We start from the raw sequence: 20418 nt of genomic DNA on the forward strand, positions 1-20418 counted from the left end.
ACCTGCACTTGGATCTCTCTCTGTGTTTTCCTGTGTCCCGATTGTGACCCCACAAACAATGAGGCAAAAACTGCTTTTGTCTTGGCCGATTCGGACACAAAATTCGGTGGTCGTGATGATCATCTTTTGAGATCCCTCGTAGAACTAGTAGTTAGCTGCTGGCTGCGTGGCACATTATATTATGGCTGTGGTGATTGCTGTTTCTTCTTCACCAGTGTCATCTAAGCTTGTGAGATTTGGTCCCTGATCAGAGTTGTTGAGCCGCTTTCAGTACAGCTTCACCGTTGTCATCACTGTAGTCAAAGCTGGAATTTGGCACAGACAACATATGATCAAATGAGCTATGAGCATATGAGCTATGATCAAATTCAGTGGTAGATTAGGAAGTAATCCAAGACTGCCAAATCTTCATTAATATCTTTTGATGGTTGGGTCATAAACGGTTTGAGCCCTGCATCTTATTAGTTCAGACAAGATGATAATCAAGACCTTAGCTGGTGACAGTTCCTTGAAGAAAACTTCTAATCTTCCTCACCATGCACTGCATTTCCTTGTCACACCGTGTGTGTGTGTGTGTGTGTGGGTGGGCGCGTACAGGTTTATAAGATTTATGAGGACAAATGTGCACAATGACATGGGTATAACAACATGGACATAAGATGAACATTTAAATCAAATGGCTTAAAAACACAGTAAACTGTGTTTTTCCCCCTTTTGAATATCTATAAAATGGCTATAGTGTTGTGTGAGGGGTACGGTTAGATAAAGTGGATAGCAAATAAAGTTGTAGGTGCAGTATAAAAACCATTACGCCTATGGAAATTCCCGTTAAACCACATATGCAAGAATGTGTTTGTGTGCGTGTGTGTGTGTGTGTGTTTGAGAGAGAGAGAGAGAGAGAGAGAGGAAGAAAGACTCTACAGGAGCAGGAACAAGGAACCTTCTTTAAAGCCTTACAAACCTGTTTTACACATTTCACTCAAACAGAACCAGGAAATTATTTCAACTCATCAGTTCAGGGAAAGAGAAGCTGAAGTGTAGTTGAGCTGTTGAGTGTTTGTGTCTCTGTATTCATTCAGTAAAATGGCAGGAGCCAGAGTTTCCCAGGATGAGTTATTGTGTCCACTGTGTCTGGATCTCCTGAAGGATCCAGTGGCTATTCCCTGTGGACACAGTTACTGTAAGATCTGTATTACAGACTGCTGGGATCAGGAGGATCAGAAGAGAGTCTACAGCTGTCCTCAGTGCAGACAGACCTTCAGTCCAAGACCTGCTTTATCTAGAAACACCATGCTGGCTGAAGTGGTGGAGAAACTGAAGAAGACCAGACTCTCTGATGACTGTTACGCTGGAGCTGGAGATGTGCAGTGTGACGTCTGTACTGGAAGAAAATACAGAGCCGTCAAGTCCTGTCTGATGTGTCTGAACTCTTACTGTCAGAATCACCTCCAACAACATGAGAGTTGGTTTAAAGGAAAGAAACACAATCTGACTGATGCCACTGGACGACTGCAGGAGATGATCTGCCAGAAACATGAGAAGATCCTCGAAGTTTTCTGTCACACTGACCAGAAATGTATATGTGTGCTTTGTACGATTAATGAACATAAAAACCACGACATTGTTTCAGCTGCAGACCGGAGGACAGAGAAACAGGTATTTAACACTAGAGATCAAGTTAATACTCAGTGTGGTGATTTCAATAGTCTATTTATTTTTTTCCAACTTTATTTGCTATCACAGCTTAATTACACAGAACACAGAAACACTTTCAGTCTTGATCTCAATGTCTCTGTCAGATTCACTTTTACAACACATTTCAGTCGTTAGTTTTCAGCTCCACTTTTACTGGATTGATCTGTTCATGATGATTTATTTCCAGTAGTTTTCTGTGGCTACCACTCACTATCATCTGTTTGTCCTGCAGAAGCAGCTGAAGGAGACACAGAAGACGCTCCAGCAGAGAATCCAGCAGAGAGAGAAAGATCTCCAGCAGCTGAGAGAGACTGTGGAGTCTCATAAGGTGAGTCTGGAGAAGAAGAGAAGTTTGTCTCCGTCTCAGTTCAGACTCACTGAAGCTGAATCACTGTGTGTCCTAACAGCGCTCTGCACAGACAGCAGTGGAGGACAGTGAGAGGATCTTTACTGAGCTCATCCGCTCCATTGAGAGAAGCCGCTCTGAGCTGATACGACTGATCAGAGATCAGGAAAAGACTGCAGTGAGTCGAGCTGAAGAACGACTGGAGCGACTGGAGCAGGAGATCAATGATCTGAGGAGGAGAGACGCTGAGCTGGAGCAGCTTTCACACACACAGGATCACATCCAGTTCCAGCAGGTAACACAGAACCTGAGGAGATCCTGCCTTGACAGAGACTCACAGAGAAGCAGTGTCTTATATATAATCATCAGTCAGACTCTAATCATCTTCTTGAGAAAGAGATGCCACTTACAAATGGCTTTCATCTCTGGAAATCTCTTAGGAATCATTTCTCTGAGCTTTTTCTTCTGTAAGATATATTTAGCTGTCAAAAACCTCTAGCACCACCAACAGTTCAAATTTTCACTGACATTTCAGCTTTTTACCTAAATTGAAATGTATATATAACTGTATATACAGTATATATATATATATATATATATATATATATATATATATATATATATATATATATATATATATATATAATCTGTAGCTCTGATGTCATATAATAAAATTATAAAAGAATGAATCTGATGTTGTGTAAGTGCTAGAATGAGGTGAGTTACTGAATATCAGCCAAGTCCAACAAGAGCTGCAAAAATCTGGTGTTGGTCAAGTGTGGAGCTCATGAGTTTTGTTTTCTGTAGAGTTTGCAGTGTCTCTCAGCTCCTCCTGAATCTACAGATGTAAATGACACTCCCTTCAGTTCTCTCGTCTCTTTTGATGATCTGAGAGAATCTGTCCATCAGCTGAGAGACAAACTGGAGGATTTCTGCAAAGAGGAGCTCAAGAAGATCTCAGACAGAGGTAAAGTCCTGGAGATTCATCTGCTCTCAGAAACCAGTCCAGCATCATCTCATATATTGGACGACATTATATTAGAAATGACTTAGGAATTGATGGAGGACCATGTGAATCACACTGTTCATGTTTGTTGTTTTCCACAGCCATATTCACCAACATTGTTCCCAGAACCAGGGACGACTTCCTACAATGTAAGTCAGTGAGAAAACAAGCAGGAAAAAAGAGTGTTTCCATGTTCTTCCTTTGGAAGGTGAAAGAAGAGTTTTATAAATTATGTAAATGATAGGGCTGCCCTTGACAAATTATTTTTCATGTCTGTAAGGCAAGCATGGAGTTAGGGAGTTTAAGTGTGCATATATATAGTCTAATCCACCTGTTACTCAAGTCGCCACGCCCTTAATTATGCAGAATTCTAAGGCTTAATATAATTTAAACTGATGAGTTATAAAAAAAAATGAAGGGCAAAATTAGCTATATAGACCAAAATAATGTTTGGAACCAGGCTGTAAAAGTTTTTTTCTGCTGTAAAGTTGGGCATTTTAACATGGGGAGTCTATGGGACTGACTCCCTTTTGTAGCCAGCCTCATGCGGCCAGTAGATGAATTACAGCTTTAGTCACTTCCTTGTTGGCTTCACGAGAGAGAACAGGAGGTTGCCGCTTGGGGGAAACACATATTTGCGAAGGCCCTACAGCCAGCTGTGTGCAAGTGCGTCCATGCCGAGTGTTCCTCTCACTGTGAGTAGAAAAAATGGCAGTGAGAGGCTTCTGGAGGGGCAAATCGGTCTACCTGAGCAGCTCCAAAATGACTCCAAATCAGCTGGACCATCTGGGGATGGAGTCTCCATTCTCCTGGGAGCTCAACTCATGTCAACTTGTCAGCTGCCTGGTTGTGCAGACCAAGATTGTGAATGGCATGAAGGAGAGGAACGGTTCACCCTGCCGGCTGGAGGTCGTATTAGGACACAACTGCATCCCAACCAATCGCTCCACCGGGGTGACCCGGATACCTCCTAGCTGCACCACTGTCAAGAGTGGTGAGGGACGAAGAGATAGCAGGTCAGTTTCCAGTGCCATTCACAACCTTGTAAGGCCTTCATGCACCTCTGGGAAAGATGGCACCGAGGCAGAACACTGAGAAACCAGTGCGGACCACCCCATATAACCAATCGTCCATCCAATTGTGAGAGCTTGGGTCACAGTGGAGATCTCCATTTGAGTCCTACCCTCACGGCAGCCCAGGAAAGCATAGCCTTTATTTTGGATCTGATTCAGGCATAGCTACAGTCCCGAAGGACAGCAGCGCAGCATAATCTTCCTCTACAGAAAGCTCTGACTCACCCTTCGATGCACCAATTGACCACTGGTCGTCAGGAGGAGTGCCAAAGGATACTGTTGGTATGGTCCTGGTTTAGGGGCCCTAAATGTTCCATTGGCTGCTCAACTGGTTGTGGAATGCAAGAGGAGCGATGTTTCCCTGGAGGGTTTGCCATCACTGTTACATTTACATTTACATTTAATAATTTAGCAGACGCTTTTATCCAAAGCGACTTACAAATGAGAATAATAGAAGCAGTCAGGTCAACAAGAGAACAAAAACAGTATACAAGTGCCATGAAAAGTCTCAATTAGTCTAGTACAGAATGCATAGCCAGGTTTTTTTTTTAAATGAAGAGACAAGAAAAGAAAGAAAAGTGCTAGTATTAGTTGGTTAAATGCTGGCAAAAAAAATAGGTCTTTAGATGTTCCTTGAAAATGAGAAAAGACTCAGCTGTACGAACTGAGATTGGGAGGTCATTCCACCAGCTGGGCGCAGTCCAGGAGATGGATCATGAGAGTGATTTTGAACTTCTGTGGGATGGCACCACAAGGCGTCGTTCACTTGCAGAGCGCAAACTTCTGGAGGGCACATAAAATTTAACCAGTGAGTTTAAGTATGTTGGTGCCGTGCCAGATGTCGTCTTGTAGGCAAGCATCAGTAACTTGAATCTGATGCGAGCGGCTACTGGTAGCCAGTGTAACCTGATGAGGAGAGAAATGAGCTTTTTTTGGCTCATTGAAGACAACCCTCGCTGCTGCATTCTGGATCAATTGCAGAGGCTTGACAGTACATGCAGGAAGGCCTGCCAGGAGAGCATTACAATAGTCCAGTCTGGAGAGAACAAGAGCTTGGACAAGAAGTTGGGTGGCTTGCTCTGACAGGAAGGGTCTAATCTTCCTAATGTTGTATAAGGCAAATCTGTAGGACCGGGTCGTTGTAGCAATGTGGTCTGTGAAGCTTAACTGATGATCCATCACAACTCCTAGGTTTCTGGCTGTCCTGGAAGGAGTTATGGTTGACGAGCCTAGCTGTATAGAGAAGTTGTGATGAAGCAATGGGTTAGCTGGAATCACCAGGAGTTCTGTCTTCGTAAGGTTAAGCTGAAGGTGATGGTCATTCATCCAGCTAGAAATGTCACTCAGACAGACTGAAATGCGAGCAGCTACCGTCGGGTCATCTGGTTGGCATGAGCAGTAGAGTTGGATGTCATCAGCGTAGCAGTGATAAGAAAAGCCATGTTTCTGAATGACAGATTCTAATGATGTCATGTAGATGGAGAAGAGAAGTGGTCCAAGTACTGAGCCTTGAGGAACCCCAGTAGCAAGGTGTTTTGACTTAGAAACATTAGATCCCAATTCGTCAAAAAAGTGACGTCAAGAGTGACCGACTGAAAGGGAACTGGCGATATAGTGTCTAAAACGTAAATCCCTTAATATTTAAAAAAATATTTTTTATTGAACTGTTAAAAAAAATCTATATCACATTTGTAATTATGCTAAACTCTGGAGAAGAAAAACGGCACTCTTTGTGTGATATTTACTATATGAAATTATATAAATATATATATTTATATTTTCTGCCCCCGTATCTTGAATTTTGTGCTCATTCTAAATATTTTTAATATACTGAATCATGCAGTGAAAGAACACACTGTAAATGCATATGTGCACTAGTTTAACCTGCTACACTTTCACTCTGTTGTGTTTTTTTCATGGATTTGCCATATACTCGATAATGTGAAATCACACATTGTTAAAACGACAATTAAGATATTGCTGCAGATATATATTTCACACCCCTAGTCCTGACCAATGTGCAATAATAACCACACAGACCAGCTGTTGATGACCTGTCCATCAAGGACTGCTGACTTCACAACTTTCTGTGGATTTTTTATATATTTTTTTTTCACCTGCAACTAATAAAAATGTTAGCCTCTATTAGGGGGCAGCCCTAGTAAACGATGGTTTACACAGATATCAGGTCATCTGTACTAAGACACTGATGATACACTGAACATGAAGAGTTCAGCTACATTAAAAGAACAAACAGATTCATAATTCCTGATTCTGATGTGTTTTATCTTCATCAGATTCCCATCAGCTCACTCTGGATCTGAACACAGTGAATAAACGACTCCGTCTGTCTGAGAACAACAGAGTTATTACTAACACTGGCACAGATCAGTGGTATCCTGATCATGCAGACAGATTTGATCAGTGGTCACAGGTGTTGTGTAGAGAGAGTGTGTGTGGACGCTGTTACTGGGAGATTGAGTGGAGTGGAGATGTTTATATATCAGTGTCATATAAGAGCATCAGCAGGAAGGGATATGGTAATGCGTGTTTGTTTGGATATAATGATCAGTCCTGCAGTTTGTTCTGCTCTCCCTCCAGTTACTTATTTATGTACAATAACATAAAGACTGATGTCTCTGTGAAGTCCATCAGCAGTAGAATAGGAGTGTTTGTGGATCACAGAGCAGGAACTCTGTCCTTCTACAGCGTCTCTGACACAATGAGCCTCATCCACACAGTCCAGACCACATTCACTCAGCCACTTTATCCTGGGTTTTGGGTTTGTATTGGATCATCAGTGAAACTGTGTTGATGAATCAGAATAGACTGACAAGATACCACCCATAATGCTTTGAGCTGAATGATGAATCAGTAACAGTGAGATGTTATAGAGTCTCTTCTCTTTTCTTTTCATGATATTAATAGTACAGCTGAACTTCAAGTCAAGTCACCATTATTTATATAGCACCATAAACAAAAAAGATTGTGTCAAAGCTACCGAACAACATTAATTAGGAAAACAGTGTGTCAATGTGTGTCAGTGAAATAACATGTCAGAATAAATGTGTAATAAATCTTCATATCCGCCTTTAACTTCAACGTCTGTAGAAACTAATATAATAACTACACATGATGTAATAAATATTACATTATTATTGTAATAAAATGTTCATAATGTAATCATTTTCTCAAAACTTAAAAATCTTCAGTGCATGTAATAAAAAAAAAATCATGCGAGGAGACAGAGGGAAATTCTTGAAGCAGTCTAAGCACATATAGAAGAGGGGATAGACTAACAATACTGGAAGCTAGACATGGAAAGACACAGGACTTAAGTAATGGGAATAATCAAGGAAATAAATGGGAACCAGCTGAAACAAATGAACAAAACCGACATGAGGGAGAAATTAGGTAATGGGGAGAACATGGGGAGAAAAACACAAGACATGGGAACACATGGACTGGAGCCCTCTCTGGGCTAAATTCAAGGACTGGAGTGGACATTGGAGTGGACTCAGGGGCTGGAGTCAATGGGTAGGTAGTAATTTGCCATGATCTAGAAAAGAGAGTTCAGCATGGCATCGTCCATCGCTGTCTTCACCGCAAGCCTGCAAAATTCCCAGGCATACTCAACGAACAGGAGATCCCTCCAGGCTAGGGTGGCAAATCATGTGGCAGTTTCCATAACCATGAGGGAGAAACCGAAAACATGAAATCATGAATACACTGTGGCAACTTGTAACGTAATCACAGTTCATAAGGTAATACCAGCACGTAAATAATACATTTGAGCCCAAAACGTAAAAATTAAAAAAATTAGGAAATTAGGCTTATTAAGCTACATTGTGAACTTTTATTTATTATTACCATGGAACCAGTGGCACGTCCTGATTTTGCCAAGTCCGATGTGTTCCTAGGTCAACATATTTTGTTGACCCTGGAACAACATTTTACTCCAAAAATATATTCTTAACCATATCCCTACACCTAAACCTAACCTTAACCATGAGTAATCCCTAAAATCAGAGGAAATGATAGATGAATGACACTGATGTACAAGCACCAAACACTGATTTTAAGCATAAACTTCACAAAATCTATAAACTGGTTCTTCAAATCTGATTGGTTAATCACAATGTTGTTCCAGGGTCAACAACGATGTTGTCCCAGGAACATGTCTCACTTGGTAAAATCAGGTTAGCGGAACCAGTGAGTGTGCACATTTCCATCTTTAGCTTCTTTGCTAAAGAAGCTCAGACATATCGGTTGATGCAGTCTCTCACTCAAGGCCTGGCTCACGTCTTCTGCTGTTGGTGCACCCGGCATCAGAGTAAAGGAGATCTGGCAAGATTATGTCCTTCATGAAGCCTGTGCAGAGAAACACATGGAGTAGAGGTCGTGGGAGCATTAATATCATGCTTTAAACTTACCTCGGATTGTGAGTATTGTAGTATTGTGTTTCCAACGTGGCTCTCCGCTCTCTCAGCTGGACCTGCTTCTCCAGCAGCTCGTGGATTTGCTTCTCCAAAGCCTTCAGCTCGAACTGCACCTTGACCTCAGCACTTAAAGTTAGAAACATATCCGTCATGAGAGTCCGTAACAGTGAGTGAAACAACAGTAATGTGTGTCAATAGAGTAATGTAAGCAAGAATAGCAACAGTCGCACTGGTGATGCTAACAGGCTATAAGCTAGTAGCGGAATCAGGACATCAAAATAAAATGTGATAAGGCACTCCAATGTTTTTTTGTTTTTTGTTGAGTACGATAGGAGAAATGTTCAGACATTATAGAAATGAAAATGATGGTGTATAAAATTGATATTAAGATAATAAAAAAAAACAATAAAGAGCTCCAAATTCAAAACAAACAGCAGCAACAAATAGGAAGTGACATCAGCAACAAACAGGGTCCCAAACTGTTTGCTCTCTCAATTCAATTTTATTAATTGTTTTCGAATTTCAAGGCATTTTAAGTTCATCTGAATAATGCACAACACTGACATGAACAGAACAGTCACTGTAAAGATTCACCATGCTATGAATGACACTGTCTGTCTGTCTGTGTGTGTGTGTGTGTGTGTGTGTGTGAGAGAGAGAGAGAGAGAGAGAGAGAGAGAGAGAGAAAGAGACTATACAGGAGCAGGAATGAGGAACTTGCTTCACAGACTTGCATACAAACCTGTTTTTTTAAACACTTCCACATCAAACATCAAATTATCTGTAATCAGATAAGTTCTTAAATGCTGCTCTCTCACCACTGTCAGTTTTTGTTGTGTTTGTTTTGTTATTGAGAGTAAGGCATGACGGCACAGAATTTTTACATATTAATTCAAATGGAATTCATTCAACTTGCTCTGAAGCACTGTGTGTCTTCTTCTCTTGAATTGCATTCATGAGGGCTGAATTACAGTCTCGGGCTACAGTGCCACACTGATTAAATCACATTAATGCCAGGGTTAGGGATGGGTTGATCAGTTCATATGAGATCAGATGACTACTCAACAACAACAAAAAAATATTGTCTGCAATTTTTATTGTTGACATTGTCGGTAGTGTTAACTAATTGTTTCAACCCTCTATTGGACATTGTTCAGTGGAATGCTGGCTTCTGAGTATCGCACGTCCTGATTTTGCCAAGTTCGATGTGTTCCTAGGTCAACATATTTTGTTGACCCTGGAACAACATTTTACTCCAAAAATATATTCTTAACCATATCCCTACACCTAAACCTAACCTTAACCATGAGTAATCCCTAAAATCAGAGGAAATGATAGATGAATGACACTGATGTACAAGCACCAAACACTGATTTTAAGCGTAAACTTCACAAAATCTAAAAACTGGTTCTTCAAATCTGATTGGTTAATCACAATGTTGTTCCAGGGTCAACAACGATGTTGTCCCAGGAACATGTCTCACTTGGTAAAATCAGGTTCTGCTCTGAGTATCATGGCATACTAATCATCCCATACATCTACTGATGGGCTTCATCACTCTTGTCTCCTCTCTAGTAAAAACTGATTTGTGTGGTGGTTGTTCTGGCGCTGTTGTGTCAAACAGCTTGTTCAGGGCAGCACTAAATGAAACCAGACATTTTTGTATCTATTAACTGTATCTATATCTCAGCCTTAAAAATGAATAATCTTTTAAAGAAATTCAGTCTGTTTTAATAAACTTCACTTTTCTACTTATTTTAACTGATTTTGACTTTACTAAGATAAGATAAGATAAGATAAGAAAATTTGAAATCCTATTTTGTATCCCGTTTGCTCCCTCAGTTCAGCATGTGTGTGTATAGGAGAGTCTACAGGAGCAGGAATGAGGAACCTGCTACAAAGACTTGCAGACAAACGTGTTTTATTTATTTATTTAAACACGTCACACAAACAGAAAAAAATGAATAAACAGAATTCACCTGATTTCAGTAGAAGATAAACTGAAGAGTAGTTGAATTGCTGTGTGTTTGTGTTTCTGTATTCATTCAAATGCGAGTTTTGAACAGGGTAGTGTAGAATGTAGTGGGTAGTGTTTGTAATATTTCCATCATACGTTCAAGGCATTCAGCCAATCACAACACACTGGATAGCAATTGACAGTCAGGAAAGATTAGTGTGGTTGCATAACATTTAACGATACCCCCATGGAAGGCAAGAAGAGAAAGGACAAAGGAGGGTCCGAAAAGGCCAGAATGAAGAAGAAGCGGATGCTGGAGGAGAATGCATCAAAGTGCTCAAAAATTACAGATTTATTCTGAAATCAGGCGTCAACAGGTGAATTGACAGAAAAAACAGCGGCGCGGCTCAAGCATTAACGTATGTTCCAGAAACTGACTCAAATGATTCGCGAACCCGCTTTGAACTCCCGATTCATTTGATTCATTTCAAGGTAGCAGCCAAATCACAACAAATGCACACATGACAAACACCAAATTACATTTTCACGATAAAAGAAGTACAAAATATTAAAAAACTATATATAAAACACAACGAGTCTCTTAAGAAAAACAAGAACATATCTCCATCACAACACTCTTTACAGTAGTTTTAAATTCATTTATGGACATAAGGGTTTCTAACTTTAGCTCTTTTTGTAGATTATTCCACCCCCAAGGTGCTAAATAAGAAAAGGCCATTTTTCCCAATTCGGTTGTGACTCGTGGCACATTAAAAAGCAACCACTTTGAGGAGCGTAGCTGATAGGTACCAGAGCAAACAGAGAGGAGGTTACAGAGGTACAGTGGAAATTTGCCGAGTATAGCTTTATAAATAAAGATATACCAGTGCTGTTGTCTACGAATTTTAAGAGATGTCCAACCAACTAAATCATAAAGAATGAAGTGAATGGTAAGGGACTTTGTATTTGTTATGAATCATAGTGATGCATGGTAAACTGAATCTACATGACGTAGAATGGAATGCATTTACAATATATCTCCATAATCAATTACAGGCAGAAAAGTAGCTTCCACAAGTTTCTTCCTAGCACTAAAAGTAAAGCAAGATTTGTTTCTGAAATAGAGCTTGACTTTAAGTTTCTTAACTAAAGCAGTAATATGTTCACTGAAGGATAGCTTATCATCTATCCATATCCCCAAGTACTTGTATAAAGACACTCTCTCAAGTGATTTCCCATCTAATGACAAAATGCCACAATTGTCACGTAGCTGTGCTCAAGCTTTTGAGAAGACCATAAACTTTGTTTTCTGTGTATTTAAAAGCAATTTTAGACTCAATAATGTGTATTGCAATGCCTGAAATGCAGTCTGAAGTTCATGCACTGCTTCTGAAATGGTGGAAGCCTGGGTGTAAACCACTGTATCATCAGCGTATAAATGTAATTTAGCTTGAACATCTCTATCCAAATCATTTATAAAAATTTAAAACAGAATGGGTCCTAAGATTGATCCTTGAGGGACACCTTTAGTTATCTCAAGAAAATCAGATTCATAACCTTCAGCATAAACACACTGAATACGATCTACCAAATAATACTGGAACCATGCAACAGCCTTCTCACTTAAACCAACTGAAGGTAGTTTGGTCAATAACAATCCATGATCAACCGAATCAAATGCCTTAGAAAGATCAACAAATAATGCAGCAGAATGTTGCTTCTTATATAAGGCCCCAATAATATCATTTGTCACTAATGTAGCAGCAGTGATAGTGCTATGGCCACTTCTGAACCCTGATTGAAAATTATTTAAAATATTTTTGTCAGTCAAATACTGTTTTAACTGTACATTCACAAATTATTCCAAGATCTTTGACAAAATAGAAAGTTTTGATATTGAATGGTAATTATTCAATTCTGATGGGTCTCCACATTCATGTAAAGGGAGAACACAGGCTGCTTTCCAACTTTTAGGAATGGAGTTAGACAGAAGACTCAAATAAAAAATATGTGTTAAGGCCTCAGCAATAATATCAGCTGCCACTTTTAACAGAAAGGGATCCAGATTATCTGTACCTGCTGACTTTTTGTGATCAATTCTGAGGGCTTTATGAACTTCTGAAACTAAAATGGGTTTAAAATTTAACAATTCCCAATTTACATTTTCAGATGCTGACATGGCTGGACATGGGACAGATTTATTTATGGTTTGATTAAGTATGAATCCAGCCTGAATAAAGTGTTTATTTAACTGATTGACTATGACTGCTTTATCTTTTATTTCATCTGAACCAATAATAATCTGATCTGGGAGGTTTGAGGTCACACTTGCAGCCGACAAAGATTTAATTGATTTCCAAAACTTTAAAGGATTGTTTAAGTTTTCTGTGGTTGACTAAAAAAAAAAAAAAATCAGATTTGGACTTTCTAATCATCGAAGTGCACTTGTTTCTTACAGTTCTAAATGCAGTCCAATCAGCAGAAGAGTCGGAAAATCTGCCTTGTGCCCACATTTTATTTCTCAAACAGATTAGCTCTGATAGACTGTCTGAAAACCAATGATTGCCCTTACCACTGATCCTAAACTTTTTGATTGGGACATATTTATTTACAATGTAAATAAAATTTGAATGAAAAAAAAAAAATCCCATGCCATTGTCATAACGTTCAAGGTGAACGTTATGACAACACACTCTCAGAAAAAAGGGTTCATTGGGGTTCTATACAGAACCATAGGGTTTTTTACTCAACTCCAAAGAACTTTTTGTGCTAAAAAGGATCTATAATGACAAGAAAGAACTCTTTTGGCACAAAGGTTCTTTAGGCTATTATTCATTCATATATTACATTATTCTGCAACATTTTGTATTTGTAATTAAATTATTGTTTGTAGTAACTTAATGTCACATTTTAATCATGCTGATTTTTGGAGAAAAACGGAAATGGCACTCTTTGTGTGATATTGATTAACTACATAAAGTTATATAAATATACCATAATTCCTAAAATAAAAGCCGGGGCCTTTATTTACCTGAACTGCTGAAGATATATATATATATATATATATATATATATATATATATATATATATATATATATATATATATGTGTGTGTGTGTGTGTGTGTGTGTGTGTGTGTGTGTGTGTGTGTATATATGTTTCTAGAAATTGTTTCTGAATAATTCTGATTGCTTTCATTTATTTATTTCAAAATGTTTTGTGTTATGTTGTCCATTGTTGATAGTTTTCATACTTAAGCTGTGAAAGGAACATTTTTAAGGGCTCAACACAACAGCTTTTATGATGCAGAAGCCCCTTTAGTTTTTGATTCTGAATATATTATTCAGGTGTTTTGTTATTTATTTCAGAAATCCTTGTGAATTACAATATTCAGTTTGTGCTGGTCTGACTTAATCAAAATAGTGTTTAAAAATTACTTTCTGTTTTACTTTGTGTTTGTATAGACCATAATGCATAAAAGTGCATCAATGGGAACATTAAAGAAAATTCTTTAAAAAAGTAACTAAAAAGTTACTTTTAACAGTAATGCATTACTTTTTGGTGTAAGTAATCAACAAAGTAATTGAGTTACTTTTTGAATTAGTTCTTAGTAACTAGCACAACACTGGTGTTGTCATAACGTTCACCTTGGAGATTGAAAATGTTTCTTTTTTGAGACCCCAGAAGCCCAAATTCAGACCCAGAACAATAAAACCCACAGAAGAGATGGGAGTTCAAAGGAGGAATCTTTATATTACCAAACTGCATGGAGAGGAAGAGTAGATATAAGTCATGATCTGCAAGATTTACCACAATCTGATGTGATCCAACCACCTCAGAGAAAACCAGTGTTGAGCTGCTGAGCTTTTGAAGCACAGCATCTGTGGTCAAAGAGTTCTTGTGTGTTCTGATTGGTGGATGATGATGATGAGTGGATAAAGACTAGAGCAATCAAATAGTGAGAGAGTGATCTGCTCACCTGGTTATGTTCATGGATGTTTCGACGTGGAAAGCAGTTCGGAATGGAAATATTGATATTTTAATTGTTAACAACATACTTTTTGTACCTTAATTTCAGGACATGTTATAAAATAAGAGAACTAAGCCAATAGTAGTGCTGGCGGTGTCATTTGATTTGGATGGGAACTTCGGATTGTGAATCATTTGAGTCAGTTCGGGAGTTCAAAGCATGATTCATTTGAGTCAGTTTGGGAGTTCAAAGCAGGTATGCAAATCATTTGAGTCAGTTTGGGAGTTCGGAGCGGGTTTGTGAATCATTTGAGTCAGTTTGGGAGTTCAGAGAATGAATCATTTGAGTCAGTTCGGGAGTTGGGAGCGTGAATCATTTGAATCAGTTCGGGAGTTCGGAGCTGGTTCGCGAATCATTTGAGTCAGTTTGGGATCGCGAATCATTTGAGTCAGTTCGGGAGTTCGTAGCGGGTACGCGAATCATTTGAGTCAGTTCGGGAGTTCGGAGCGGGATCGCGAATCATTTGAATCAGTTTGGGATCGCGAATCATTTGAGTCAGTTTGGGAGTTCGTAGCGGGTTCGCGAATCATTTGACTCAGTTCGGGAGTTCGTAGCGGGTTCGCGAATCATTTGAATCAGTTCGGGAGTTCGGAGCGGGTTCGCGAATCATTTGAGTCAGTTTGGGATCGCGAATCATTTGAATCAGTTCGGAAGTTCGTAGCGGGTTCGCGAATCATTTGAGTCAGTTCGGGAGTTCGGAGCGGGATCGCGGATCATTTGAATCAGTTTGGGGTTCACGAATCATAGCTGGATATGGATAAGCATTTTTAACTAATTCAGTCGCTAGTTCTAATTATGTTTTCCAAGCGTGTTTAGGTGTGATAATGTGAACTGTGTGATTTTTTGTTTTAATGATGTGCCTTTTAACAGTATCAAGTATATTCAAAAACTAAACAAACTGTGCCTAAAAAGTGCACGCATCTAGGCTAATGTAAAGTTACATGATGAAGATGCATTTTGAGTGCGTTCTTTCACTGCATTATTCAGTGTATTCAAATGCATTTATGAATTCATGTGAATGATCACAAAATTCAAGATATGGAGGTTAGAAAACTTATATATTTATATCATTTTATGTAGTTAATCAATATCAATATAAAGAAGATTGCCATTTCAGTTTTTCTCCAAAAATCAGTTACTACAAACAATAATTTAATTACAAATACAAAATGTTGCAGAATAATGTAATATATGAATGAATAATAGCCTAAAGAACCTTTGTGCCAAATGGGTTCTTTCTTGTCATTATAGAACCTTTTTAGCATGAAAGGTTATTTGGAGTTGAGTAAAGAACCCTATGGTTCTATATAGAACCCCAATGAACCCTTTTTTTCTAAGAGTGCAGTGAGATCATCATAACTTCTGGAAAGAAAGGCACCAGGTTGGTGCCCTAGGAACCAGCACAAGCCACCCCGAGAAACCAATCGTCCAGCTTTGAGGGTTTGGGATGCAGTGGAGGCTTCCACTTGAGCCCAACCCTATCGGTGGCCAGGCAAGCCACCAGTTTCTTATCCGTATCCTGCATTGCTGGCCGACAAGAAGGTGGCAGTGATAACCAACGGGTGGGTCCAGCCCATTCTTTGGGCAGCTTCACTGGATATGAAGGGCCGGCCGAAGGAGGAGCTCTCAGAGGTTAATTCCTCGGAGGGGAATTCCTCACCGTCCTCATAGTTCCTCATAGTAATGTTAACAAATGTAATGACAACAGGAGTACATGATAACATTACTAAACATTTAAATAAATCAAAATTAAAAATATAAAAACGAAAGCTAACTCAAAATGTAGCTATAAATTATAATAGTGTATAGAATGCTATCACATTTTTGCCAGAAAATACTATAATATACAAGTTATCTACAGTATTATTTTTTATATTGCATGGATTAACTATCTGATTAGACAGATATGAATATTTATTCATAACCATACGGAAATTAAGTAAATATTGTTAGCTGATGCTAACTGTATAGCTAACAAGCATGTTGGTGCTAAGTTGAGATAATTTGTAGCTATAAAGTCCAAATATTTTTATTCAAGCACCTAAATACAATATATTTGTGGGGAAAAGAAAGGATGTGATGTTCAGAACATGGTAACTACAGTAATTATCAAAGTGGGAAGAGATGACCTCTGGGGGCATTTGGCCTGGAGTGTTTTTACACCACAGACAACGTTTGAGAAGAAAATAAATCATCATGAAAATATTATTACATTTTCCTTAAAATGTTCTTCCTTAGTTCAGGCCTTTTTCTCATGTCATATATAACTGTGATGTTCTGTAAATGAAACAAGCTTTAAAACACTTTTTTCATTGAAGCTGTGTGTATACTGTCCATGTCCAGAAAGGTAAGAAAAACATCATCAAAGTAGTCCATGTGACATCAGAGGGTCAGTTAGAATATTTTGAAGCATCGAAAATACATTTTGGTCCAAAAATAGCAAAAACGACGACTTTATTCAGCATTGTCTTCTCTTCCGTGTCTGTTGTGAGAGAGTTCACACAGCTTCAATGGAGGCACTGAGAGCTCTCAGACTAAATCTAAAATATCTTAAACTGTGTTCTGAAGATGAACGGAGGTCTCACGGGTTTGGAACGACATGAGGGTGAGTTATTAATTACATTATTTTGATTTTTGGGTGAACTAACCCTTTAAATATCATAACAAGCAAGATATTTTGCTGATTATCACGATTGCAAATGTTACGTAGTTCAATAAACAATTAGTTAGCATTGTTTCTTAGCCTACGTTTTAGACACAATATTGACTGTTGTTCTATTTCACAAATAGTTCCAAACAAAGATCAATGCAAAACTCAGCAGTTTTTACTGAATGTTTCAGCATTTTGAGTGGATTGGTACAATGATTGACTCAATTAACTCACTCACTCAAATTTATTTGCTTCATTCTTATAGTTTCGCATATAAAAATTATCATTACATTTTTCATGTGTGCTCATCTCAGAAAGTTGATGGACTTTCAGTTTGTATTTATTAAATTGTCTTTCGCAGGAATATTTTTTATTTTATAGACATAAGCTCAAACAACAGAGTTTATGGTACATTGTTGATTCCAGCATTTTATTTTAATTTTAAGTTTTTATAGAAAGTTAATGTTCTACTGTCACTTTGACTTTATTTTATTATACGATTTTAACTGTAAAAAGACAATTTTTACCAGTAAAAAACTTGCAATGTCTTTGCCAGTTTTAATAAATATTTATTTGCAACATCTTTGACTTGGTTTTTATTAATTTGTAAATGTATTAATATATTTAGATGCTCATGATAATACATTTAAATCAGTATTTTATTGTTTACAGTTTACTGTTGAAATTATTCTTTATAGCATTTTCATTGTTAAATTATTGCAACATCACCTTGGATTTTGGATTATTTACATGATTTTATTTGCAACTTTGTTGGCAGGTAAATTCTGTACTTCTTTACTGAAATTACAAAATGTAGCTGTAAAATAAAATATAATAATTAAATTCAATGTTATTGTAAAAATACTAAAAAATACAGTATTTTACATACAGCAATTAACCGTGATTTGCTTTGTCATATTATACTGTAATCCATTTTAGAGCAATTACAATCATTTTAACATGATTTTATTGGCAACTTTTTTGCCAGTAAAAATCCTGTAAATTCTACGGTAATTTATTTACTGTGTAGAAATGTTTTTAAATCACTAAAATGTTAAAAAAAAGTATATGCATACCAAACATCTTATTAGAAAAATCATTAAGTACAAATAAATAATGTAGAATAATAAATCATATGCTCCATAATGTTTATTTCAATGTTATAAAAACATATCAAATATTAATAAAGTTACAGTAAAATAATGTTCTTTAGTGCTTTACTTAGGAACACTGTATTCTAACCTTTATATATAAAAAACAAGGTGGTTGTGATAATGTTAACCATGAGAGGATGACAGATAATGGACAATTTGTCAAAGCGCAATTTTTATTGTATTAAAAGGCCACACACTCCCAAATATCTTAACTTTCTGCACAAAAAGAGTACATAAGCAACTTTTAGGTCATATAATATAAGTAAGCAAACTGGAATACAGTATAAGTGCTGTTGGTCTCTCAGTGAGTGGGCAGATACACACACACACACACACACACACACACACACAAATGTACACACTCTCTCTCTCTCTCTCTCTCTCTCTCTCTCTCTATCTCTCTCTCTCACACACACACACACACACACACACGTTACTCAGCCCGTCTCTGTTGTCTCGTCTACACCCAGTCTATGTCCTGAAGTGTCTCACAACATCTTTTCAGTGTTTATGAGCCAGTGCTGTATTAAAACAAACTCTGTTCTAATAAATTAACGCAAAGAATAATGTATAGATACACTCTGAAAAATAATGGTTCTTTATGGCATTGATGGCTCCATGAAGAATCTGTAACATCCATGTAATCTTTACATTGCACAAAAGGTTAATTTATAGTAGAAAAGGGTTCTTTAGATTTTTTAAATGTTCTTCACATTAAGAAAAAGAAAGTTCTTTTGGGGAACCTGCTTGTGAAGCCTTTGTTTTTATGAAAGGACGTGTCTGTTCAGAGATGATATGATAGTGATAGTAACACGTCTCGTCTCTCTGACAGACACTGGTCTCCATTACTGCAGCGCTGATTATATTATCCTCCTAGTTAATGGAATTACAACACAGCAATGATTTGAAGCGTTTCCTCTGCTGGCGTTTCACACTAATGTGTTTTAAAGAGTCACTGATAGATTTGGTCAGACGTGTGAGACAATCCCATAAGTCTGTGTTTTGAGCTGATGGTTTCTGCTGTTCACACTACATGAAAACATTATTTCTGAATGTCCTCTGGTGTCATAATCAGCCAGACACTGATCCTCTGACTCTGAGAACCAGCAACAGAAGTGTCACAAAGGAAAAAGGGACAGTTCTTTAAAGACTAAAACACTGATGTATTGAATACTTTTTTGGATTTGCTGGACTTGCATTTTGAAAAGACCTTTGAGCAGCAGAGGATCAAATCAAATGCAGAGAATCTCTTAATACGCTGGAAAAAATCAGTTCCTTGATCTGTGTCTTTGAATAAGACTCCAAACAGCTTTAAAACAAGATCAAATGACTAAGTGAGACTGTGAGAGGTTTTGATGCGAGGTGACCTGACCTGTTAAACGTGAGGGGAGCAGTATATAAGTGTGATGTGGTGAGAAACTGTGTTAACACTGAGCAAAAGTATTCAACTAGGTGTAGATGCTTGTGATGTAAATCACTGAGATGTTTCTAACAGTAGAGCAGATACTGATATAAACTGATGTAAATATCACTCTATATCTCCAGTAATGAGATGAGATGTAAATGACCCGCACATATAACACAGTGTCTGAGAGCTGAAGAAATCAAGGCTCCTCAGAAGATGTGAGATGTTCTGGAGGCTTGTGAAGATCATTCCTCCGCTGAGGAACAGTGAAAGTAAAGCTTCTGGAAACAAACGCTCCTCAAAAGATCCTGAGGATCAGATTTGAGACTCTAAAACATGATTGATGGAGAATCAAGTAAAGCTGAGCTGCTTCAGTCCAGGAAGAGTTCATCTGGAGATATTACTGACGATATCAAAGTTATTTAAAACTGTTTAATCATCCTCAAGCATACAGTCGTTATTTGCTCAGTTTGCAGTGCTGGTGACAGGACGGAGATGAGAGGTCAGAACAATGTTAACCTTTGACCTTTACACTTCAGAGTTCAGAGTGATGACACAAACACCGAGCAGAGACACAGAGATAATCTGTGTGTGCTTCAGACGAGTCTTTGACCTCTATTGACTGTGATTATTCATCTCTTCAGCTTCTGCTGGTAATTGTCC

At 38.0% G+C, this 20418-nt stretch overlaps 1 protein-coding gene across 1 annotated transcript; it reads left to right on the forward strand.

Annotated features, from left to right (window-relative positions):
* The first annotated feature begins 1024 nt into the window (after positions 1 to 1024).
* LOC113082837 (tripartite motif-containing protein 16-like) lies at positions 1025 to 7958 on the forward strand. Its single transcript, XM_026254275.1, has 6 exons — positions 1025 to 1656; positions 1928 to 2023; positions 2103 to 2336; positions 2849 to 3008; positions 3149 to 3196; positions 6418 to 7958. The coding sequence occupies exons 1-6, from the start codon at positions 1084 to 1086 to the stop codon at positions 6933 to 6935; spliced, it is 1629 nt and encodes a 542-aa protein (XP_026110060.1). The 5' UTR covers positions 1025 to 1083; the 3' UTR covers positions 6936 to 7958.
* Positions 7959 to 20418: the final 12460 nt, after the last annotated feature.

Source organism: Carassius auratus, unplaced genomic scaffold, assembly GCF_003368295.1.
Source record: "Carassius auratus strain Wakin unplaced genomic scaffold, ASM336829v1 scaf_tig00036995, whole genome shotgun sequence".
Classification (NCBI taxonomy): Eukaryota; Metazoa; Chordata; class Actinopteri; order Cypriniformes; family Cyprinidae; genus Carassius; species Carassius auratus.

What these genes read in the sequence shown, in the direction of transcription:
- LOC113082837 (XM_026254275.1), top strand. Translation starts at nt 1,084, where the DNA reads ATGGCAGGAGCCAGAGTTTCCCAGGATGAGTTATTGTGTCCACTGTGT. An exon ending in ATCACATCCAGTTCCAGCAG is followed by an intron (nt 2,337 to 2,848) that starts GTAACACAGAAC and finishes TGTTTTCTGTAG; the next exon opens with AGTTTGCAGTGTCTCTCAGC. An exon ending in CAAGAAGATCTCAGACAGAG is followed by an intron (nt 3,009 to 3,148) that starts GTAAAGTCCTGG and finishes TGTTTTCCACAG; the next exon opens with CCATATTCACCAACATTGTT.